Source organism: Symsagittifera roscoffensis, chromosome 3 (genome assembly GCF_963678635.1).
Source record: "Symsagittifera roscoffensis chromosome 3, txSymRosc1.1, whole genome shotgun sequence".
In the NCBI taxonomy this organism is placed as follows: Eukaryota; Metazoa; Xenacoelomorpha; order Acoela; family Convolutidae; genus Symsagittifera; species Symsagittifera roscoffensis.
The window spans coordinates 59,687,958-59,712,748 of NC_087064.1; the positions used below are offsets into that span (position 1 = coordinate 59,687,958).

General features: G+C 36.3%; 3 protein-coding genes across 3 annotated transcripts in view; all 3 read left to right on the forward strand.

Moving 5' to 3' along the window:
* Window positions 1-19,130, forward strand: part of LOC134842178 (coiled-coil domain-containing protein 103-like) — a 239,828-nt gene extending 220,698 nt beyond the window's left edge. Inside the window, exons 2-3 of the mRNA XM_063858395.1 lie at window positions 17,195-17,351; window positions 18,535-19,130. Coding sequence (XP_063714465.1) covers window positions 17,206-17,351; window positions 18,535-19,060 — 672 coding nt within the window. The 5' untranslated portion in view covers window positions 17,195-17,205 and the 3' untranslated portion in view covers window positions 19,061-19,130. The remainder of the gene's footprint in view (window positions 1-17,194; window positions 17,352-18,534) is intronic.
* Window positions 262-7,904, forward strand: LOC134841429 (uncharacterized). Its single transcript, XM_063857413.1, has 4 exons — window positions 262-435; window positions 1,837-1,968; window positions 5,394-5,554; window positions 5,799-7,904. The coding sequence occupies exons 1-4, from the start codon at window positions 264-266 to the stop codon at window positions 6,624-6,626; spliced, it is 1,293 nt and encodes a 430-aa protein (XP_063713483.1). The 5' UTR covers window positions 262-263; the 3' UTR covers window positions 6,627-7,904.
* Window positions 19,131-20,973: 1,843 nt separating the features above from the next.
* LOC134841773 (thioredoxin domain-containing protein 17-like) lies at window positions 20,974-21,372 on the forward strand. Its single transcript, XM_063857811.1, has one exon. The coding sequence runs from the start codon at window positions 20,974-20,976 to the stop codon at window positions 21,370-21,372; it is 399 nt and encodes a 132-aa protein (XP_063713881.1).
* The last annotated feature ends 3,419 nt before the right edge of the window (window positions 21,373-24,791 follow it).

Sequence of the window (24,791 nt, forward strand, 5' to 3'; positions counted from 1 at the left end):
ATTGTAGAAAATGCCATTTAGTTTTTCCGAAAAACTTTCCACAAAAGAATACGCGAATACTCGATTGAGTTTTCGAACGATTGAACTGCCTGCATTTACATAAATATCAAACACTAACTTAATAACAACAGATTTTTAAACAAACTCATTTTTTCTGAAGATCAGTAACAATTGGGATCACACTATTTCAATGAAAAAGTCAAGTTGAATTCATAGTTTTAATTTAGGCTGAATTTATCCCGTTTTAATTTCTTCAGATTATCATGGCATCCGATCTGTTCTTGCCGACGCCGCTCAAAAAATCCAAGTTGGATATTCCGGAGCTTCCCGATATTGTTTTCCCGCCTGTCTTCAACCCTCAACTGCTTGAGGCTGCCTCAAACAAAATAACTGAGCTGAAACGAAATAATCAGATAAATGGGAGCGTGCCTCATGGTTAGTATCATTACACCATCAACGGTTTTATGATAAGATCTTTTCATTTCGCAACTTATATTACGAGTTTTAGTTTTTCCTCTCGAACTCGCATAATTTTGTTCTCAATGAATTAGCTTGGTTACCAATCCTTGCACTAACAAACTTCCTCTCTCTACTTGTGGTAGTTCAGGAGTTCATTTTTTTCAATCGAAATTAGTGTTCAATAAACAATTATTTCCCTGCATTGTGTTTTGCATTGACAATTTCTTAGCGCATTTAAGAAGACAGTGGACACTGGGGATCTCTGGTTCGAATCCCGATAAGAGCCAATTTTTTATTTTTCAAACCTGGTTGTTTTGGCAATTTAAAGCTCCCATTTGCTGGTGTCCGGAACGTGCACCTTCGCCCCTGTGTAAATTTTTCTGTTCAATTCGCTCTTTCTTTTAGTTTTAGATTTTATTTTGATTCCACTCCAATTATTGTGTGTCTGCTTAATTAAAGCGGCCTCACTGCAGCCTGGTTATTTAATTAGAAGTCATGTTTGGGAGTAGTATAATCTAGTTAACTGCGGTGTAGAGGTGAAGGCAGAAGACTCTTGATTCGAATCCCGTAGCATTGTTTTCCAATTGATTTATTCGTATTTTTTTAAGAGTCGATGAACCTAATGAAGATTCGTATATAAGTGGTGATGATTTTTTTCAGGAAAACTTTAAAAATTTTTAGCGCTCAAATTTGATTTTTTGCCGCTTGAATTATGATTTTTTTTAAGTTCAGCTCATTTTCTCAAAAGGAAGGTTAACTCCTCTATCGAGTAGCGAAAGGATAAAGGTCGCAAAAAATGTGATCTACTTCTAATTTCGTTAGTGTATTTTTAATTAGATTTTCCCAGCGAAATAAAAACCTTACCTATTAATCCAGTTTTCTCAAATAGAGTTCATTTTAGCAAAAATTTCAGATCACAAATTGTTCTTGAAATTCAGAGAGCTTTAAGGCCATGTATTTTTAACTTTGAAATTCGAAAGTTGAAGTTTTGTCGAAAAACAAGTCAGTGTTTTTACGTTTCCTTTCGCCACTGTCTACTGGCTAAGTTTTGAATTACTAGGGCTCCTTTTTGCCGTTACTTACTAGTTTTAAAAGACTTAAAATTACGTATACTCAATTATTAAAAATAACAGGATTATTTAGGAATGAAATGAATGAAGTATAAATGTTATTTAGCAACAGCGGGAACAGAAAAAATATCTTTGGCTGGAGTTTTATCAACCATATCTTGAAAAGCACTTCTTGTTTGTTGGTTATGTTTTTCCTCTGTGTAAGGTTCTTCTGAAGTTCGTAATGAATCTCAGCCCCGCACAGTTTCGTTCAAAAGTAATTTCCAAGCTGGATTGTGGATTTGGAATTTAACTACACTTGTTTCAGCGAGCCCATCGAGATTGCCGACGGAGACGTCAAAGGATTCCAAAAGCAACGATCTGAAACTAGCAATTGTATCCAAGAGGACAATGCCTAAACTATACAGCCGGTCAAAACGCTACGATACATCAGTGAATGGTTAGTGATATCAAATTATCCACGGGTGACTCAATACCCACTAAATACAGAAAAAATCCTAAATTATTTCCTTTTTTATCAGATATCGTGATCTAAATCTCGAAATCTGAAAGTTTTCACTGATTGTTATAAATTCGCAAACTTTGTTTCTATAAAAGAAACTGATTTAAATTATTTAAATGATTTCTGCTGGAATTTTTAGTAAACTTTGGATAGCATGTCTCATAATTCCTGGTTCTCATCACAGTGCATATAAAAAGTTTTAAAACTTGTTCACTATAGAATTCATTTTTTAGTGCTTTGGTTTTTGATTTTTCTACCAATTCACTTCGTTCTTTTATTTCGTCAGTTTTACGAATGTCTGTTGGCTATACTTGAGTTCAATTCTTGTTCATTCGCTAGAAGGTAGGTTAAATGCCTTCTCTAGTTATGAAAGCTGAAATGGCGGGAAAAAACGTGATCGATTTCTTTTTTCGAAAGTGGAAATAAATCTTTAGATTTTCCAGCGGAATTTTTCTAATAATTCAGTTTTTCAAATGGGTTAGTTTTATCTAAATAGTGCCAATTATAAATTGGTCTTGAAAGTCAAAGAGCATTAAAGACATGTAATTTTTCGTTTGAAATTCGAAAGTTGAAGTTTCTTTGCATTCTATGACTCTTTCGAAATGTCTGTTGGCTATGTCTATACTTGCGATTAGTAAGTGATATCAAATCGGAATACGTTTTTTCGGGTTAACAACTACTGAAACAAAATTAACTAAATGACTTATCACTTTGCAGCACTTGTGAATCACCATGCTCAATTTCACGAAAATTCAAATTTAACTGCTGGGTGGGTTGAGTTTTTACAGGTTTTTACAGTTTTCATTGGAGTTTTTTTTTACGAAATCAATATTTTTTTTCGGCTCAACTGTTGTAAAGATTCTCGGCCTTGTTTCAGCTTCGTAACTTTTGTTCAATTGCTAATTTGAATAATTACTTAATTTCTTTCTTGGCATGTTTGCCTAGAGTTCCTGTTTGATAAAAAAACAGGTATTATGAAAATGTATGGGATGGGTTTTTTCTATTTCAATTTTTTTGAAACGCTCTGAAAAAAATTTAGTTTAAAAAACCCTTCTACCCATGTTCAAAAAAGGGGTGTCTATAGAAAGACCGCCCGCATACTCGCCTGGTCTCGTTTTATTTACATCTTTGTCTACAGCCTTCCAAAAAGTCTGTGGGGGGAATATTTGACCAACATTTTTGATTTTTTATCGTTTTCTCAAACTAACCTACCAAATCTGAGATTAAGGGTTCAGTGGAGAAAAAGGCGAGTATGAAGTTCACCTGCTTTAGCGGACAATCACAATTTTTTTTACACAAGGTTAAGGTCCTCGGAAAAGTCTTTTTTTTTATTTTTGAAAGATTTTTTTTTCTAAATTTATGAATACGCTCACAAATCTGAAATCTTGGGTGCAATCTTAAGAACGGGTTCTGTGAAGCTCCTCTACTTACGCGACTACGCCCATTTTACACGAAACACTATGACTCGCAGAAATGTCAAAATTTTGATTTTTTGACTGTTTTTTGAAACTTTTTAACTTTTCTCGACAACAAACCTGCCAAATCTGATATCATAGGTTAAATCGACACAACAGGTTGTTGGAAGCTTATCATTATACTTTGCTGCGACCAGGTTTTTCTAGGCTACTCCTTAAATTTTGGTAAGAGAATTGTTATATCTTTGGCAAAATTCTAAATTTTTTTCGGAAAGCTTAATTTTTTTTCCGGAAAGATTGTATTAGTTTTTGTTCGAAAATACGTTTTATTTATCATAATTTCCAGCGGATTGAAAAAGTTACCTTTTGACACAGTTTTCTCCATTTCGGTCAGTCCTATGAAAAATGTTTCAATAAATAAGAGGTTTAACGCTTCGACTATCTAAAAGTATTTCTACAAAACTTGGTAATTAATTATATATTTAAATGCGGGCTTTAATATCTCGCCGTGTTTAAGCTTTTTCAACGTATTATTTTTGCATGTTTAACAAAAGAATTTTTGCACGTTTAAGCTACATGGTATATTGCAATGGTTAAGATTTTTTCCGGTTTTCCAGTTTAAATTCAGTGTATATTTCATCAAATTTGAAATTAGCAACCCAATAGTGGGATGCTGTCAGGGTTTTCCCAGGTTCTGCGATACTGGCCTCCATATATGAATAATCAAATACTTTCAGTTTACGAGATACGGCAATTTTCGAGATTTTTCAAAAAATATCTAAAAAATTTATTTTAAATAAATTCTAAAAATTTGAAATTCTGACCCTGTAGTTGGGTGCTGTCAGGGGTTGCTAATCTTGCCTCTAAGTCTCACTTCTCAAATCCTTGCAGTTTTCAAGATATGACGTTTTTCATGATTTTTTCCAAAATTTTCAGAAAAACTTACATGTTAAAAAATTCCACAAAACGTTGAAGATCTCAATCCTGCTGTTGGAAACTGTGAGAGAGTATTTTCAGGGGTTGCGAATGTTGCCTCTGAATATGACTGCTAAAATTCTTGTAGTCTTCGAGATATGACGTTTTTAAGGATTTTTTCAAAAAATTTCGGAAAACTTAATTTTTTTTCTGAAAAAGTTGAAGTTCGACTCTCTATAGTGAGATTCTGTCAGGGTATTTTCAGGAGTTATGATTCTCGCCTCCAACTAAGAATGCCCAAATTTTTTCAGCTTACGAGATTCGACGTTTTTTGTGATTTTTTTCAGAAATTTTCAGAAAACTCAAATTCAAAAATAATTCACGAAATTGAAATGCCCAACCTTGTAGTTGTATGCTGTCAGAGTACTGTCAAGGATTGCGAATACTGCCTTCAAATAAGACTGCTCAAATCTTGGTAGTTTTTGAGATGTGACTGACCTTTTGTCTGATTTTCAAAAAACTATCTTTTGTAATGATGAGTTCCATTATTATGTAAGTTTTGTTTGTTTTTAGCTTTAAAAGATTTGGCAAGTCTTAAAATCGATTTATTACCTTAACGTTGTTTCGTTTGAAGGGCAAAATTTATATAAAAATTCTTGAATAAAAAAACTTAGCAAAATTTGTAATTATGAGCCCTGTAATTACACTCGAAGGATGCAAATCTTATTTCCATTATATGCGGTTTTTTATGTGTTGTTAAAAATTCGAAGCACTGGAGGTGTGTTACAGGCTAGTTGTTTTTAAAGGATGTGTTGGCTGTATTGGGCAGCAAGGCCAGATGGTGGGGGCCCCGGATTGATAATCTCGTGATCCGTGTTTTGAGTAACGTAGTCGAAAAAATCTTATTGTTTTTAAAGCTTATTTTTTTCCTGAGCTTACTTTCATTTTTTGCGTTGCTCTCATCCTGTATCGCAAGTGATAAAATGTTTTTGTTTTAAATAAAATGTTATCAGCGAGTCTTGTGTGGTTTAGAAAGTGTACGTGTACCTCGGCTATTTGAGCTCTGTATAAGAGTGCTGGCAGCAAACATTGATGCGATCGATGAAGTAGGTGATCTTCCTTATGATGTCTTAAAGGATGTCTTGGACAAGTGTAATCCGATGCAACTGATGCGAATCGAATCGCACAATCCGGTAATCTTTATTTTCTTTATTACTCAACATGTTAAAGACATCTAAGCAATTTTTTGGTTAAGTTATGTTTGATCACACATTCATTTTTCTTGTGACAATTTGAGTTTTTCAAGATCGATTTCTGAATCTATTTTAATATCTATGAGCTGGTTTTAGAGCTCTTTTTCGCCGTTCCTTTTGCAAAAATCTGTTTCTTCGACTTTGAAATTTTTCATCGCTTAAATTAAGCCCATAAATGTTTCAGCACTTGATAGAGGACACTGAACACCTTTGGGAGGGATTCTGCAGACGTGAATTCAAAAATGCGGAGCTGCGCAAGGAGAACGATCAAGGCTGGTGCGAATACTATGTGAGCCTGTGTGAGTTCAGAGACAAAAAACTAGAGCAACTGAAGTCGAAAGTGAGCCAGCATCTAATTGAAGCAGAGGCTCCTAAACGAAAGACTAAGTACACTTCCGTCGTTTCTCGGCCAACAGGTCGCGATCGTTACTTGGCACAAAATTCGCCGCAAAAAGAGCAAATGAGAAAGAGAAGTGAAGCTAAGTTCACTATTGATAAATCAAAAACTTCAACTGTTTCTGATCCAATTCTGAAATCGAAACCGGTGCTGACTGAAGCCCCCGTGGTGATACCTTCGCGCGCTGAAATTCTCGCCAAGCGAGGACTGAAGACACTTAACGACCCAAAAAAGTTTAAAACGCAAACAAATGCCATGGAAATGGTGCCTCCCAAAGTAAGGCTATCAAGTGTGGTTAGCTCAGGAAGTAGTTTTAGAAATAACTCAACAGCGCCTGTTTTCAATAAACCAAGAGTTTCAATGTCGAATAGTTCGATTGAAATAAAGGCAGAGAAAATGCCGAAGTCATCCAATGGAATCGTACCTTTATCTAAACTAAGTTTTGTACCAAATGAAAGGCCTCTCAGTGGACGAAATGAAACTAAGCAGGTCGGAGAATCGGATAAAGTCAAATCAAGTTCATCAGCGATTCCCACTAAGTTGAAAAAGGACCTCAAATCTCAGCCGAATTCATCCAAGAAGAAAGTTGTTCGTCAGTCTTTGTTCGGGTCATAGGATTGTCCAACCGCTAAATCAATCATTAGAATCGAGCCGATCTATAAAATGGTAAAGGGTTTGATTAAAAATGTGGATAGCAAAAATATAACAAGGTGCTGAGGAACAAACTCATTATTCTATTTCTGTAAAAAACATGCAGCCAATGATGCTTTTTCTAGCATAAATTTATTTTAGGGTTTTTCTGCTCATTCACAGCAAATAACTGAATAGCTCATCAGAAATAATTGAACGCCTCGGTTTCTAAGTTTGATTAAATGACCTTTCTTAAACCGATCAATTTAGTCTAAATAAGTTAATTTCTGCTCGCATCGTATGAGATTTGTGAAATTGGGTGGAATACGCAAAAGACCCTTAGTTCATTTCCGGAATCAAGTTTTCAAAACAAAGTCCAACTAATTGGTGCTTCAAGTTTATGACAAATTTAACTATTTATTGCTATCCTGCCTTTGTATTAATTTCCTACTTCTTAAACAATGGTTTGTATGGCTGGTGCTTCAATAGTTATATTAGTGTTACTACAAATTTTTACAGCAGTAATCCAAATATTCCGTGTCTGTACAAAACAGTCCCATACAAAACAGTCCAATACAAAACAGTCCGAAAAAACATAGCAAAGTTCAAAAAAACAGTCCCATACAAAACAGTCCCAAAAATAGTCCAAAAAACAGTCCCATTGATCGAAGTGATAATTGTTCTAGAAGCTGATAAGTAAATTTATCTCATATTAAACGCATTTTGATTCCAACTAATCCGGATAACAATAGGTAGTATATTAGAGAAATTAGAACAACCCAGATAACAGCAGCGGCCACTCAGTAAAAGCAATAATCTTCGAAACATTAAAGTTAACGCAATTTAAGAAAGTGGACTCTTTTTTTAATCTAAGCAAAAAGAGACAAGTTGTTCAATCTGTTTCATTTGCAAACACTTGACAACACTCAATAGAAACGAAATTCACTATCTATCGATGGAAATCATACTTACAAACAAAAATTCTGAGTTACTGATTTTTGAAGGGTATGCTTATATTAAACACAGAACACTGGCAGACAACTCCCTTTCCTGGCGCTGCGGACAAAGTAGCTGCAATGGCCGTGTGCGTACAAAGGACGACTCCGTTGAGATCGTTAAAAATCACTGCCACTTCCCCGATCCAGCTGACATCGAAAAACGTAAGTTCAGAAAAACACTCAAAGATCGAGCAGCAGTATCCGATGTAACACCGCGACAGACTATTTTCGGAGTGCAGCCAGTATTTAGACAGCCGCGTATTCATACTGGTCAGTATTTAGACAAATACTGTATGAACCAATCAGAATCGAGAAAAAACATAAATAATCCAAAATAAATAATAATTATTTATTAATTTCTTCTTTGTCTCGATTCTGATTGGTTGAAACAGTATTTGTCTAAATACTGACCAGTATGAATACGCGGCTGTCTAAATACTGACATGTAACCCTATTTTCGCAGCCCAACGTGATGTGAACCGAGAAACAGCTGTTCATTTACCTAGTTAATCTGCTAATCAGCAAGCTGTAAATAGAGTTCGACGCAAAAAAAGACCAAAGATGGCAGAGCCAACATCGCTGACTGGCTTTGAACTACCACTGGCTCTACATAAAACCCACGATGGAGAGCAGTTCCTTCTTCACGATTCTGGTCCCCAAGATGAAAATCGGGTTATTGTGTTCGCCACGTTACCTGGATTAGACTTACTATCTTTATCGGATGATTGGTTCTGTGATGGAACGTTTTCGACTGCTCCCAATGTTTTCTATCAGATTTATACTATACACGCTTCTGTTGAAGGATGCCTTATTCCTATTGTTTACGCTCTGCTACCCGACAAAAAGGAATCAACTTATTGTCGCCTTCTCAGTATTCTTAAAGTTGATTCCCCAAAACGCGTCACAATTGATTTTGAAGTAGCTGTGCGAAACTCGATAATAGCTACCCATCAGAGTGCTCAAATTCAGTTTTGTTTTTTCCATATGAGTCAAAGTGTCTGGCGACATGTTCAGTCATCAGGCAATACTCACAATTACAACAATGACCTTAATTTTCGCGAACTTATTCGATTCGAATGCTTCTCGCAACAGCATTTCTGCCCGTAGAGGACGTCCCCACAGCTTTCGAGCTTCTGCAAGGTATGGCATCTGAAGAAAGTCAGCCAATTTTCAATTAGTTCGAGGACATATATTGGTAGACTGACTTCTCAAGGACGACAGAAGCCCAGATTTGATATGAAACCGGCAAAATAATGAATACATACAAGGTGTTGATTTTTCTTTTCCCTCCGCCCAACCCTCTAAGGTTGAACCCTTTGTTGTACCCTAGATATACCCGTTATCATATTTACCCGAATTTCAACTTTTTTCGGAAAATTGGAAATATTTTTGTGCCGCCGGAGATTCGATCCTTTGATCTCTAGAGTTTGAGACTAACGCTTTAACCACTATACCATGAGTCCTTTGATTTTCATCCGAATTATTGTTCCAAATTTGGCTCTTTGATCTTTAATTGCCCATGTTTGAGTTTTCAAAGCGTAGATCAATTCTGTCGGCGCCAAATGATCAAGGTCATGAAATTCAACTGGTTTTGGACTGTTTTGTATGGGACTGTTTTTTAGAACCTTTTTTTGATGTTTCGGACTCTTTTGTATGGGACTGTTTTGTATGGGACTGTTTTGTATATGCACCAAATATTCTGCTATTATCTACCAATTCCGCAGTGGTAATTAAAGTAATTTTTCTCTAAGATATTTTAATTGAAGGAGTAAATTAGCCTATCAAGTAGTAATGAGAGCAGGAATGGCGTAAAAAACATATTCGCTAGTGAGATGTTGCGTGCTGCATAATAAGTTGACGGTTTTGGCCCATTTTGCCTAGAATTGTAACGCCCATGATTGGGATGACTTAGGCCAGGTGTTCCCGCCTGGGCAGGACCTGTTTTTGTTTTTACCTTAGTCCTTAAAATCGACTTTTAATATCATCGTACGTATGTTTGTGTTGGTCAGCCTAGTTACGGCATTGTTTCATTTTTTTTTCTTGTAGGCTCGATTTTTTAAACCATTTGAGAACACAGTTTTTAAATTTTTGTAATGATGAGTTCCAATATTATGTAAGTTTTGTTTGTTTTTAGCTTTGAAAGATTTGGCAAGTCCTAAAATCGATTTATTACCTTTACGTTGTTTCGTTTGAAGGGCAAAACATCTAATTATGAATCTGTGCTTAAGGAAGCGGGCTTAAGAACTCAGTTCATCAAGCGACACAAAATTAGTCTACATTGTTACCCATCAATATAAATTTTGTAACAATTTAAATCAACTGTTAATTCACGTCTCATGACCCTTAAAATAATCATATTGTTTTCTCGCTTTTTCACGAAGAATTCTCAGAAGTTGTTCACGCTCGAGTTTCATTTTTCCCAGTTTAACTTTCGTTTTAAGTTCACTTCCAATCCATTTGCCAAAAGGAAGGCAACTAAGCAAAAATGTTCAATTTCAAAGTTTTAATTTTTAGATATCCCAATCAATTTTTTCTATTGATCCAATTTTCTCTTATTACGTTAGTTTTATCTAAAAAAAAGTTGCAATCATCAGATTCTGGATATGCAAAGAAAGTGAAATTCTTCGATCTAAAACCAGTCTTTCAAAAAAAATTGGCTTATCAACTGTCTCTTGTTTTCAACTCTTGTAATGGTCTTTCTTGACATAATTTCTTCAAATTGAACTTCAATCAAGACAAAAGCGTATAAAGTTCGATTGATGTTCTTTTTCAGCTCAGTAGCTTCTGTTTCATTTTCTTTCGGCTAATTGCCATAATATTTTTGTGTCAATGCGCAAGTTGTACGAAGAACTCTTTATCCGTTTTCAATATTTGAATCGGATAATGACTTTGCTTTTGCAGCTTGCAATATTTTTCAAATCAGGTTTTTTAGCCGAAAACTTCAAAACACACAGGATGATTCAAAACCTATGAACATTTGAAAAGGCGTTCATTTCCAAATGAAATGATGCAGATCCTTAAAAATTTAACACGCCATAGAAGAGATGTGTACATTTGATAATTCAGAAAATTAATCATGTTAAGAGAAGCTGGAATTGTTTTCGTGACATATTATCATGCGTTCGTGGACGGAAGCAGTAGCTGATAAATTTTGGTCCCGTGTGACCATACGACAGAAATTTCCGACACTTGTGATTAGTTCGGTAGTGGTCCGGGGTTTTCGCCATGAGTTGAAGCGCAACCATAACCCTAGTACCAGTAGACAAGAAGATTCAGGTCAGGACTTTGGCCCGGCCAAGGAATTTGAGAATGATGACTCATAATGCGGTCACGAAAAGCTGTGTAGATACTGCAAACTTGCAAATAATAATTTTGCGCTGTTCATTTGTGACTTTTATTTCTGCGAGAAAACACGCGAGATTGAAAAAATTGGCGTGAACAATTCACAAAAGCATGATAGAAAAATAAAAAAATTTATTAGTTAATGAATTATCAAAAATCCACATCTCAGCTGTCATCCTGTGAAAAATCAGATTTATATGTCAATTCAGTTAGAAGTGACAACATTTTCAAAGTTCAAATTTGGTCAACACTTTTCTAATAATCTATTTGTTCTAGACCTTCCTAAATCATGAATTTTCTAAAGGGCCGTTTTTAATTCACAAGTTTGAGGTAGGAGTGAGCTCATGCGACCATGCATACCCGCCTTTTTAAACAATTTTTACCCTCGAAATGTGTTTAAATCTGATTAGGTCTATGATTTTGAAAAATTATAAACCAGACTGACTGATACAGGCAAAACTTCATTACATGCTGTTTTATTGCGACTTGAGAAGTTCAAAAAAATTCAATGCGAGTTCAATCGAAAAATTTTTTTTTGAAGTTTACGCAGAATATATATTTTTAATTTGTTTTCTTTTTTGCAATTGTTAGAGTTCAGACTGGTAAGAGGTTAATTACCTGGTGTATAATTCACAAGAGGTGTTTTTCAAAGGCAAGTTGAGGTGCTTGAAACTTCAGATAAATTTTATTTGGCGTATAATTCATGAAAACGCTTGAAAATTGCTGCCTTTTTGGTTTTTTAGTTGCCTTTATAGATTTTGTAGTTGCTTCATCGAGCAGTTGAGCTGGATTATTTCCTGTTTTTGGTTTTCAATTGTCAAGTAGTTTTGAACATCTGCGTAAACAAATATGATCCTTTTTTTGTTGCTTTTTGCCATAATTCTCAGCGGAAGGTTGTGTATTGTCGTTTGTAGCTGCAAACAGGGGTATTTGTCCAACTCTGTAGTTCCCAATCCAAGATTGTTAAGCTTGATTAAATATTTCTTCTTGTCCGTCAACCATCATTTTGGCTTTCCCAGGATTCACTAAGAGGCAGTTGTAAGGGGCCGTTTTTGACATAAAATCCAGCTAAACTCCATTCCTGGTTCTAGCAGGTGGTTTTTATTAAGTGCAGAGAACCAATTCGAACTCTTAATGAGCTCACCGTTCTGTCAGAAAGTTGAGCTCTTTTGAGACTTATTGGGATTGTCCTAAGGGTCGTCAATTCTTAACGTGGTTGTCCTAAAGGTCATCACTTCTTAATGTGGTTGGTTTCAAAGGACAATTAAGGAGGTTGTGTTGTCATGTGAACTAGCCTTATAGATGGGGCATTTGTTTTCGATCTTTTGATCCATTATCGACAGATAACTATTTAGATGTGTGTTATTACCACAGTGAAGTCGCAAGAGTACATCGTGAAGTTCTGACAGGGCTGGTTTCTTCCGAAGCTGTATCTGGATATAAGGAGTCCGTAGAATTATAAAGAAGTTTGGTTGCTTATTTTTTAATTGCGTTAGTGTCTATCGTCTTTAGTGTGACATAGATTTGATCAGGTGAAACTTGATCGTCTTCAGGATATTTTTTAATGCTGCCATATTACTTTCAGGTTAGTATTGGTTTGATAAGTGTCGACATTGGGTTGTCTTTGGTTTTGTGGTAGTCACATTTTTGTGTTTGATGGCACCCAGTTATAGTTTGCTTGCTTAATTTTTCATTGTCTTCCTTCATTGGCAGTGTTTCTGTTTCCTATTGAAGATGTTTAATTCTTGCAGCCAGTTACAATTTGAGTTTGCAGATCTTTCTAGCGAGAATCGCTTACTGAGTGTGCCCAGACATGTGCTGCATAATTCAAAACAGTACGCCCGATGGCCTGTTCAAGTAATGCTGAGTGTTCCTTTGCATTACCAGTTTATTTCTGAGAGCTTTCTAAGTAGATTTTGCATTTCTGGAGTTTATCACTGGTGCTATTTGAATCGCATTTGAGGAAGTTGTTGAGTGACACTCCTAAGATATAAGATTTTTGTAAGGCGGGTAGTGAATTGATCGTTTTGGAATCCGAATCAGGACTCACCCCAATCGACTCACTCCGAGTGTTTCTGAACAAATCCATAATCTTGAAAAAAAAACTAACGCTACGGCTTAGTGACTACCCTCTCAAAGAGTGGTAGTAACATTTAGCTTGAAAACATTTTTTTTGAGAAGCCTTCGTTCAATCAACCTGTTATCCTGATAATAACCGAAAAAGTACTATCTGTAACAACGAGGAAATTCTATATCACATCGGCGAAGATACGATTCAACTTTTCTTTGTTTTACTTATTGCATGGTTGTTTTATAGCTGAATAGTTTAAAACGGCGCTTATCATTCTAGAAGACATGTGCCGATGGGAATGAAAAGAGCTTCTCTGTCGCTCCAAGGTCGATCATGGGTAGTAAGTTTACCTGATGGACACGCGATGAAAGTTCCTCTAGCAAATTCTTGTTACCGAGCATACGGATTTAAACTGGTTTCAATCAAAACTTCAGATGTTAGTAATTGTTCCGCGCAAGGAAGTTTGCCCAATTTGCGGAATGTACCAATTCATTGTTTGGGCGAAAGCGATGAGCTTCAATTGTCTCTGTTACCTGATGGCCAATTGGTGCAGTTGGAAAAAAGAGACGATGAATCAGTAAACCCAGTTGTCTTGTTTAATTTACACTCAGAAACTGTTTTCTACTTACAATTGGAAGTTAACGTAAATATTTTTATTGCTGATAATGGGCTCTCGTTTTTAATTGCCGTTGAAAATTCGGAAATTGCCAAAGTAGGATTCATGATGCCAGGAAAAATTGAAGAAGCTGTTGTAATAAAAGGTTTTCTCTACACTTCGAATGGTAGAAATATTCTGAAAGTTAAAACTGAAGACTTGATGAAAATCATGAAAGTAAATAGCGCGAAGCAAGATAATGAAAGTGCTGGTATTTTTGAAGAAATTTTGAACCAATCTGAAGTATATGCTTGTCGTAATGTTATCTCGATCTTCGAAAATCTTGTAACAGGAAATTTAATCTTCAAAAACAAATTTGGTTTTGTATTCGACGCCGATGCTTGTTCTAATAATGAAAATTCACATAGTGATGACAATTTAGACATGAAGCTTGCTTCAATTGGAAAAACAACTGAACAAATTGCGTGTGCCCATTCTAAAACGAAATCAGCCCATGATTTCTTGGAGTTACTATCGATTTTGAACAGAAATCAACACTGCGGAAGATCTTCCTTCAAGTCTTTTCTCAACATTAAATTAACAGAATTTAATGAAAAAATGATTATTTTATTAATTGAGAACAAAACTGAATACCTATTTAAAGAAAATGAGGCTGTTTTCTGCTTGTTTATGCTGAAGGGAGATGAAAGCTGTGAATCGATTTGTTTTTATTTGAACGGAAACTTGAGGCCTGGAGAAAAACACAAGTTTCTAGCACCATATCAAGAAGGGCTGAACTTAAAAACAGCTTCTATTCAGTTCGTGTTAAGGAACCCATCAAATAGCACTGCGGGTATTAACGGTATTTCTAATTTGTATGATTGTGCTTTTGTATTTGAAGTTCCCTGTGAGCTGAATTTGAGTGAAACTTGATGTTGTTTGCAGTAGTTTAAGAAATTGATTTGAATGTCAAAACGTTTGCAAAGTAAGTTGCTTAGATGCAAGTTGGAAGTCGTGAATATCGAGTCGAAAAATGTCAATATTGATCAGTTCATTTTTTGATGGCTCAGCCGTGATATCTTGTATTTTCTGAAGCTTTGAACTGGGATTTGCTGGAACCTTTGCGTCAGATTTGTTTTTTTTTACTCCACTTTTGACTAATTCAAACGAGCTCGCAGGGGACAAGTGTGATTTCATGTTTAAGCCCTATTGAACATAATTCGAATTGCAAAAAAAAATTACAAAATTTTTCTCGAATTGGTTTTTCTCAGTGTAGATAAAATAAAACGGAGAGAACAAAACTTGCTTAGATTTTCACCAGAATTACTCTTGTTCTTTTTTGTCGCATTTCGCAACCAAAATTTTTCCGCAAAAAATGGGTAATTTCGCCTTTTTTACTGTATAAAGAATTACGCTAACACTACCAAGTTAATTGAAGAGAAAATTATATCAGAAGCCTCTTATACATTCAACAAATCTCTACAAGTGTAAAATCTCCAAAAATCTGTATGAGAGAACATATTATTGCTTGTTATCCTCAATTTTACTGTATAAGGTCAATTTTACTGTATAAAAATCAAAATTTTTGCTTATAACCAAATTTCAAACGTTTTGCCCAATTTTTTGGAGGTTCGTAAAATTTTGTTGGGCTGAGTATGAGGTTTCTTTTGTAATAACTTTCTGATCAAATAAGTCGGTAGTGTTAGCGTTATTTTTGATAAACATAAAAAGGCGAAATGTGACCCAGTTTTGACGGAAAATTTTGGTTGCGTATTTCGACAAAACACAATATTAATTCTGGTGAAATTCTAGCAAGTTTTGTCCTCATCATTTTTCACCTAAATGCAACCCAGTGTGAGAAAAACTCGTTTTAAATTTCAAGGTTTTTGCGTTTTGTCCGGATAATTTAATTCAAACTGTATTTCGCTTCTAAATAATTTGGACTAAAATGTTGACAGGACTTTGATTAATGGCTGGCCTCAACAGCGGATTTTGGAGGCGGTGGACGCAACATCCCCACCTCCCTCAGGGATTCGACCCCCTGCCAACCCAAAGGTTCCCCCCTTTGTACTATTTCGAGATATCCATTTTTGGCTGACGGATCCTAAAATTGTTCTAAAGGCGCTTCGGGGAAGGGGGAGAGCGCGCCGAAAAAACGCAATTTTTAGTCAAAATTTTCGAAAATTGCCTATAAACGCTTTGTTTTTTCAAATTTTACTGTATAAAAATCAAAGTCTTTGCTTATAACCAAAACTCAACCGTTTTGCCCAAATTTTTGCAGGTTCGTAAAATTTTGTTGGGCTGTGTATGAGGTTTCTTTTGATATAACTTTCTGATCAAATAACTCGGTAGTGTTAGCGTTATTTTTGATAAACTTAAAAAGGCGAAATGTGACCCAGTTTTGACGGAAAATTTTGGTTGCGTATTTCGACAAAACACAATATTATTTCTGGTGAAATTCTAGCAAGTTTTGTCCTCATTATTTTTCACCTACATGCAACCCAGTGTGAGAAAAACTCGTTTTAAATTTCAAGGTTTTTGCGTTTTGTCCGGATAATTTAAATCAAACTGTATTCCGCTTCTGAATTAATTTAGACTAAAATGCTAACAGGAATTTGGTTATTGGCTGGCCTCAACAGCGGATTTTGAAGGGGTGGACGCAACATTATCCACCTCCCTCAGGGATTCGACCCCCTGCCAACCCAAAGGTTCCCCCCTTTGTACTATTTCGAGATATCCATTTTTGGCTGACGGACCCTAAAATTGTTCTAAAGGCGCTTCGGGGGAAGGGGGCTTTTGAGGGGGGAGAGCGCGCCGAAAAAACGCGATTTTTGTCAAAATTTTCGAAAATTGCCTATAAACGCTTTGTTTTTTCAAATTTTTGCCTGTGGCGCAGAAAGTTTGGTCAAAAGAGTAATTTAGTGATTTGGGAGAGCTCAGAAAAATCAATTTGGTCTACCTTAAAAAAAGGTCGACAAAATTTTCGAATTTTTTTTAACATAAGCCCCACCCCTCGAGAGAATCCTAGTTCCGGCCTGCAAATTTATGTCGACAATTTGAACATTAAACTAGCTCTGAAAACGCTTTCGTGCATTTTTTTCAATTAATTTACTCGCCCTTTCTTTAAACAATGTTAGAGTAATTTTGGACAGTAATTTTTTCTTATTTTTGAATTTTTTCTTCAATCAGTGAGGTGGGATCATTCTGCTTTGTTTGCAGAGCAACCTGCTATAGCAACCTGCTATACCATTGAAAATTCAATTGTAAAAATGGGGCGGAGAATTGTAACGGCTTCAGCCAAAATTTTCAGCCGCATATCCAGTTCTTGACATTGAAATAATTAACACCGAACTCAGATTATTGCAAGCGTATTGGCAGTTTTAGCGGCGATATGCGAGAGTTCATGAGGGCCCTAATCATCATTACTTAAAACGTTCAAATATTTAACCACACACTCTTTCTTATTTAATTATTTCAAAATGTGATTTCCCTATATCATAATAGCGGCAGATCTTAAAATTTTTTGAAGAGAATAAAACGATTTTTCAGTGTTCCGGTATGTCTTCCGATTTCCAGAAATTCAACTTTGACAGACTGGAGCGGGAGCTGGAGGAGACAGTGGCGAAGGAGAAGCAGTACTGGCTGGAGAATGACGCCAAAATCAGGGCTGTCAAACAGGGAGTGCCCACTTACGACCACTTCAGGTACACAATAGGAGACTATACTGCTGCGACATGGTGATATTTAAATCGGCATCAATCAACCTTAACCTCTACTTTTTTCAACCAGCGAAATAAGATTATGAAATGAAATCTGAATTATTGTTTGACATATATTTGGATCAACCGTACAGTTTTGATAGATCTTGTTTTTTCGACCCTTTCGAATTTTGTTGTTTTGCATCGCAAGTGGTGCGAAGCGAAGCTTCGCCTCGGAGTTTAAGAAGTATATTGTACAGAAATCAGCCCTCCAACCATGAAAAAAAATGAAAATGAATGGGCTTTTTGCGTTGTCATGAAGTGACGCATGTGAGAACCTGGACCTGTTTACTGTCGTGCATGCTCAAGTTACGTGCTAATTATCAAAGTGCGCTCATACTGAGCGGGCATTTTTGTTTCTGCGTCATCCAGGTTTTCCTGACATAGCACGTAACAGTCTTTGTAGCGAAGATAGTTGTTTTAATTAGCGGTGATTTGGTGCTTTAAGAAACGAACTCAGATGCATTCGAATAATGGTAGATTCTTATTACTTAGCTTTATTAGGAGAAATGGGCTTCTTACGCAAACGCATTTGTCAACTGAGTTTTAACGTAAGTGCATTCTTAGAAGTGCTAAGAATACACTTGCGTAAGAACTCAATTGATGGATGCGTTATGCCATAGCACTATACTTTAAGACTATTAGAATTAGAGACAATATTTTCCCTTAGAAGCGCTGGGTAAATAATTTTCTTTCCTTGCGTAAAGTTGAAATTAAAGTTGTGGCGAACGAGTCATTTCGTAAAAAACAGTGCAATTCAAGAGTGGTAGGGGCGGATCTAAATTTTTCTCAAGGGGGAGGATTTTTAAAACAATTTCTTAGAGAAAAGAAATTGTAAGGTTTGGCCGGCCGAAATCACATGTCTGAAGTCTGATAAAAAGCTAAAAGAGGGGCCAGGTGGGTGGTCAGTGGGTACATTTCCTGAGTGTAGGGGAGCGTATCTCCTAAATTTGTCTCCAAATATTGGCAAAGTAAAGGGTTCGAAATCGAGTAGAAAAAGATTCGAAATCCTGAGAAGTAATGGGTGCTTCGTCTAGGGATCCTTTTCAACTTTTTCATTCACTCATTTATCTATTGCTTCGATTTATTTGAGATGTTTTATTCGCGTAACTAATGATGATTGTTTCAGAGAACTAGTCAACGGTGCCCACTTGAAACCTCTAGAAAAAGGAGAGAAAATGGACGAAGCCTTCACTAGATCCAGAAACCAACCTTGGAACATGCACGCATCCAGTCACAACCAGTCTTCGGATTCGACCGAAATATCCTCAACTGCTTTAACCTCTTCACAACTGCCCTCAAATCACGCAGCCTTCAACTTACAATGGAAAAGATGTGGGGCTGACTCAGAAATGAAGTTCAAGTTTCTCATGCGCTACCCGGAAGAGAAAACTATTGGACTAGATCAAGTGTTCAAAACAGACTTACCGGTACATGTTTTCTCAGATTGCATAGCAGTATTGAATGAACTCTTTAACACTAAAGATCATGAATATGTTTTGAAGATATTGGCTGATTTCTCGACATCGAAAAGGTTTAAACTCACTCTGGATTTCCTGTCGAAAAGGGAAAAAATTATATTAAGCAGCTTGTTTGATAAATTAGATTCCACTGAAATAAGCGACAATTTAAAAGCAGTCTATAAAATCAAGTAAAAATGTACTGTAGTTTTTGTAAATAATGTACAAATCTCATGTTTCGTCATGAATAAGTAAGTTAGTTCACTTTTCCCAAAACTTTCTATACAAAACCCGAGATAGCAGGTTCAGGTTAACCTGATGAGCAGTAGCGACGAACCCTAGCATCTTTTCGCGAAAATTTTCCAAAGGGTCGACCTTTGGTACCATTTTACGACATCCATTTTTGGTTGACCAGCCTTAATTTTTTTCTAAAGGCGGCTTTGGCGTCAATGCCTGATAGTTTCGTCACATCGGGAGAGGGATTCTCATTGGGAGCACTTGTCGAAAAGAGATTTTTATGAGAGCACTTGAGATTTTTATGGAAGTTTTTTTAGTCATCTCGAAAACCGTGCTCCCAAGGAACTGCTGCCATGGGCTTTGAGGCAGCAGATAGTTCTCTAAAATAAAAAATCTGGTAGGACTGATAATGTGTCTGTACGCCGCGTCGAAAACCAAAGGTTCGCCGGTATCAAGGATGCAGTGATTAATTGGAAGTTAAAGTAGGCGTGCAGCAAGGATCGGCACTTAGCGGGATGTTGTTTATAATAGTAATGGAAGAGGCTACGAGAAACTGTCGTTCCACGGAACTGTGGGATCTGCTATACGCAGCTGAAACGGAATCCCAGACTTGAGAATTTTATATTTGGAACAAAGCTTTACAAAAACACGGTTTAAAAGTTGATTTGGATAAGACAAAGCATTTTGTTTTCAGGCTAAAAGTGTATTCCGAAAAAAAACGGAAAATTTACATGAGCTTGTTGTTTAAAGAGAGTTGGCGCCAATTAAATACGCTTCAGTTCTTGTTCTCAATGGGTTCATAAAACATGCAGTTGTCTGAGGAAAATACTAAAAAATGATGCTAATTATGTTTGACCACACCAAGATGCAAAAATCGATCCAGTTATCGCTCAAATCAGAATGCTACTCTAAGGATCAATCAATCTGAAACCCTGGATACTGTCAAAGAATTCTGCCATCTGGGTGCCATTTTTTCCGAGTGAAAATGATGCACTATGTGCATCATCAGTCAGAATTCTGAAAGAATGGCGGTGAATTGCCTCTTTGCTACTGAATAAAGTCATTGATTTGATTAAAAGGTGTCACGGAGCTTGTCTCCGGTCAGTTCTGATGTACTGCTCTGAAATCTGGGCGCAGAACAAGTTTATATCCAGCTCTCTTAAGAGTGCTGATATTAAAGCTCTGCGTAAGATTGCAGGAGTCACTTATAAAGACCAATGTAGTTAAAGAATACCAACGAATCAATAAGTGAAATGAAAAATCTTGTTGATGTGGACAAGCTACAAGTGCGGTTACGGTTACCATGGCTTGCCATATTCACCGAAATTAAATTTACACCGTGTTTCAGTCCCAGGGAAAAGGCCTGTAGGAAGGCCTAAAAAACGCTGAATCGATTGTGTTAAAGGAGACTTGAATACTTTAAGCCACAAAACCACATACTGCCTTCATCGAATGGCATAGAAACTTCGGTTATCTTCCATTAAATATCTTGAATGCTATTCAGAATGCCCTCATCTGAATTGAATACTGGAGTTCGTCAAGCTATTCAAATATACCATTGCTGTTGCACTTTCAGAATGTACAACCCCGCCACAATGAGAAAACGGACACTAAATGCATAAGAAGTAGTAGTAGTAGTAGTAGTAGTAGTAGTAGTAGTAGTAGTAGTAGTAGTAGTTGTAGTATAAAATCAAATTGGTCGTTTTAAGCCCCCCCCCTGGTCACGTCATTGCTGACGAGAGTCAACAATAAAAATCGTCGTAGAGGTGATTTTGTTGTTCAAGTTAATATATCTTAGTGAACTCATGTGTCCAGAAGGTGTGAGGAAAGAATGATTTCAAAAACGTGATTTCAAAATTTAAGATAGACTAATGCGGGAAATTTCCATATTTGATGGCGGCGTTGATGCGCTCGATGCTCAAATCGCTGCTCTTAACGAGGAGGTCTTCGATGAATCTCGGAAACTATTCGTTCTGTATTTGGGAAATCTAGACCCAGTAAGTGGTGAAAGCTGGTGTTCCGATTGCAACCAGGCACTGCCAGTTCTGAAGAAAAACGCCCAAGCTCTTCTAGGTGAGAATGATGTCTTAATTTCCTGTGGAGTGGGGGAGAAGGAGCAGTGGAAAAACAATCCGGAGAATGAGTTCCGAGTGCGTAAGAAGCTCACGGCAGTTCCGACTTTGGTAGAGTTGAAAACGGAGAGAATTTTAGTGGAAGAAGATTGCAGCGACAAACATTTGGTTCCAATGATGTTCAAAGGAGAGCAATAATCAGCATTTTGATTATTCTACGCGTTATTGAGACTGATAGAAAAAGTATTGGATTCGAACTCTATTCAAAATTTGTCCATCTTTCTTTTCATTAGCGTTTCTCTTTTTTATTTACTATCATTTATTGATCTGCAGATTAAAATTGTATTGGACTATTTTCATGCTCAAAATTTGAATTATTTTTTTGATTTTTTACTACAGATAAATCCTATTAGCGGAGCGGTATCACAAAATAGAAGCTAACTGTGAACTTTACGAGTGAATATTTAGTTTTTGTGAACGTACTCTTTTGTGAAAATCGGCCATTCAGCTGCTTAAGATTATAGACGTTGTGCAAACATGTGATCAAAGTTATTGAACTCAATCAAAGAACTTAACTTGAATGTGTGTCAAAAACCTGTTAAATAAAAAGGATTTAGAAGAGTTCAATTTTTTGGCCATATTTTGTTTTCAATCGCGCTCTTGTTTGGCCGAAGCCGGTCTTTTGGTATGAAGCCTTTACATTCATTTAATCTCAAGTGCATAAACTGTGTAAAAAATTAGATATGTTATCGAGATGATAGCAGACAAAGCGTAAATTTTGAAAACAAAGAAAAATAGTTTGGCCGCCCGATAAACGACAATTTGAATCAGGGCGTTTTTTGCGCAAATTTAGGTTTTTAGAGACGTCTTAAGGTGGAAAATGAGGTGCTTAAAGGTCAATTGATATAACTATTGAAACCTTTTCAGCCGTAATGCGGAATGCATTTAAAATTTAGTCAGGGGTTCGAGTCCCAGCCGGGCCATTTTTTAGTGTGAATAAAGTTTGAAATTTTTCTGGGAAAAATTGAATGTCGACCCTGTTTGTCTGCTTATATTTTGACGGCTTAGCTGCCGCATCTCGGAACTCTCCTGTGCTGTCAGCAATTTTCATCGTAGATGCAAGTTTTTTTTTAAATTTACTCCTGTAATTTTCCTTTTTTTCCCATTTTTTTTAAATAGCGTTATTCGGCCTAAATGGTTTATGTTTGTTTTAAGTTGACTTTTTTGTGTCGCTTTAAGGGTAAAAAATTATTGAGTTAAGAAAATTAAGGTAGTTAGTGTTGCATAAATCAAATTTTTAAAATTTGTTAGCTTAAAATTTTTTATGAGAGCCATTTCTTTATGGCGTTTTTCGGTGCGTACCCACGGAACCGCATTCCCGGATAGCCGAAAAACTAAATACCTCCCATTTTAATTTAATTAAATCAGTAAGCTCTACGATAAATTGAGACAAGTTTTGATTGGACAAAAAATGCCTCAAAACTTTGCAGCCTGTTAGCTAACAAAATTCCAAAAGTTTTAAGAGATTTGATTGGCTAATACTTTTACTCTCATTGAATTAGCCAACCAAAAGTTCCCTCTTTGGTATGTTTTATGATATCCATTTTCGGCCGACAAACCCTAAAATTTTTCAATAAATGCAAATTTTGAAGGGGAGCACGCGCTCAAAAACGCAATTTTTTTTGTCAAAATTTTTCAAAAAATCCCAAAAACGGCGTTTTGGCCTGTTTTTTTAAACATTTGCCCCCCCCCTTCTCGAGAAAATCCTAGATCCGCCCCTGTATTAACATTATAATCGATGATACTTTCGGTTGGGGGCCCTTAATAGTTTTTATTGTCTGCCGGGAGGGGGATGGGGGGGCGTGGTGGGGTAAATGTGGGTATGGGACGGGGGTTATTGGGAGTACGGCAAGGAAGAATGAAGGGACTAAGTGTGTGTGCGTGAGGGGGGGGGGGTATAGAAAGAGGGTACCCTAAATAAGAAAACAATGTACAAGAAGGGGGGTAATTGTTGAGTCGATCCAAAATTTCGCCTATCCGGGAACGAATTTATTTTTCGGCTATCCGGGAACGAATTTATTTTTCGGCTATCCGGGAACAAATTTGTTTTTCGGCTATCCGGGAACGAATTTATTCTTCGGCTATCCGGGTATTCGGCTCGGTGACATGCCACCGTTTTTTCGGCTTTATGGGCATCTACCTACCTACACACGTAGTGGCCATTCGGTAAAAACTGATAAATCGATTTAAAGCTGTTTTTTGTCTTTCGTAACTGGTATTCTGAAATTGTTTTTATTTTCAAAAAATGTTTGTTTTGTCAATTTTACAATTTTCGTCTCAATTTTTATTCGCTAGCGTGCACATCCGCTTGCGTTGTATCGCAAGTGATGCGAAGCTACCTTCGCCTCTGTGTGTAAGCTCGACAATTCGTTCCTGCCGCTTTGTCGCTATCGTTCCTGTGGGATGTTTTCTCGCTATCTCAAAAACTTAGTATATATTGAACTAAAATTGATTTTTTTTTTAGAAAATTGAAAAACTTTCCGTTTGAAAGAAAAATGTTGGCCTATTCTTGCCGGTTTAGCTAACACTTCCCGGATCTTTCTGAAAATTGAGGTTTTTCGCTATATTTGAATTGCATGAAAGCTTTTTTCTCGCTGAACTTTTTGTTCGGGTTAAATCTATTGAGCTTATATTATATGGACAGAGCAATAATGCGTCGTTTGAAAGAAAAACATGTTTTGAAGAAAAAACAGGTTTTGAAAGAGCCCCCAACAAGGGGGCTCTTTCAAAACCTAAAAGCTCGAAAGCTCTTCTTGACAACGTTATTTTTTTGGAACAACTCGCGTCCGCACCAGTATTGTCGGCTTAGTTGTCACTCGATATTTTTTTTTCAACTTTTTATCGACTTAATGATTAAATTCCGTCCCATTTTCGGTCTACTAGCTAACAGAGCTGAGTTTGTGTGGCTCCATTTTGCTTCTGTGCTGATATTTATTCTTGTAAGTTTTCTGAAAAGATTTACCATATTATGGCGGAGAAGTTTTTAAAGCTATACCTCTAGCTTTCACAACATTGGCTTTTTTTGAAATAAATCTTTTTGTTCCGACCATTAAAAATGGGGAGGAACTTTGTATTCGGGTGTGTTTAAGTTTTTTTTTGCTGTTTGTTTTCCACGCAAAATCAGTAACCACAATTAATGATCGGACTGGGTTGAGTGATATATCATATTAAAGCCCTTTCGTCGTGATTCGAACCACATAAAAAATTGTCGAGAAAAACCGGTTTGAAAATTTTTTTCGTCTAATTTTGAACAGGTGAGCAGGCTTACATTGGCTTATTTTATGCTAAATTTAAATCTTGAAAATTAAGTTTTACTCGAATGAAGTTAATTTTTGGCGTATTTAGTTTTATCCTAGGAATCAAATACTTCAAAACTTTGGGAACACAATCTTGAAAAATCATTTTTCTGGATTTTTTTGTTATTTGTCTTCAAAAATTGTTTTCCAATTTTCATATTTTACAATTACTGACGAAAATATCTAAGCTCTACTTTTTCGCTCAGATTATTTTATCACACCAAGCCGAAAAAACGACACTAATGGGAAAAATAGTTTTGT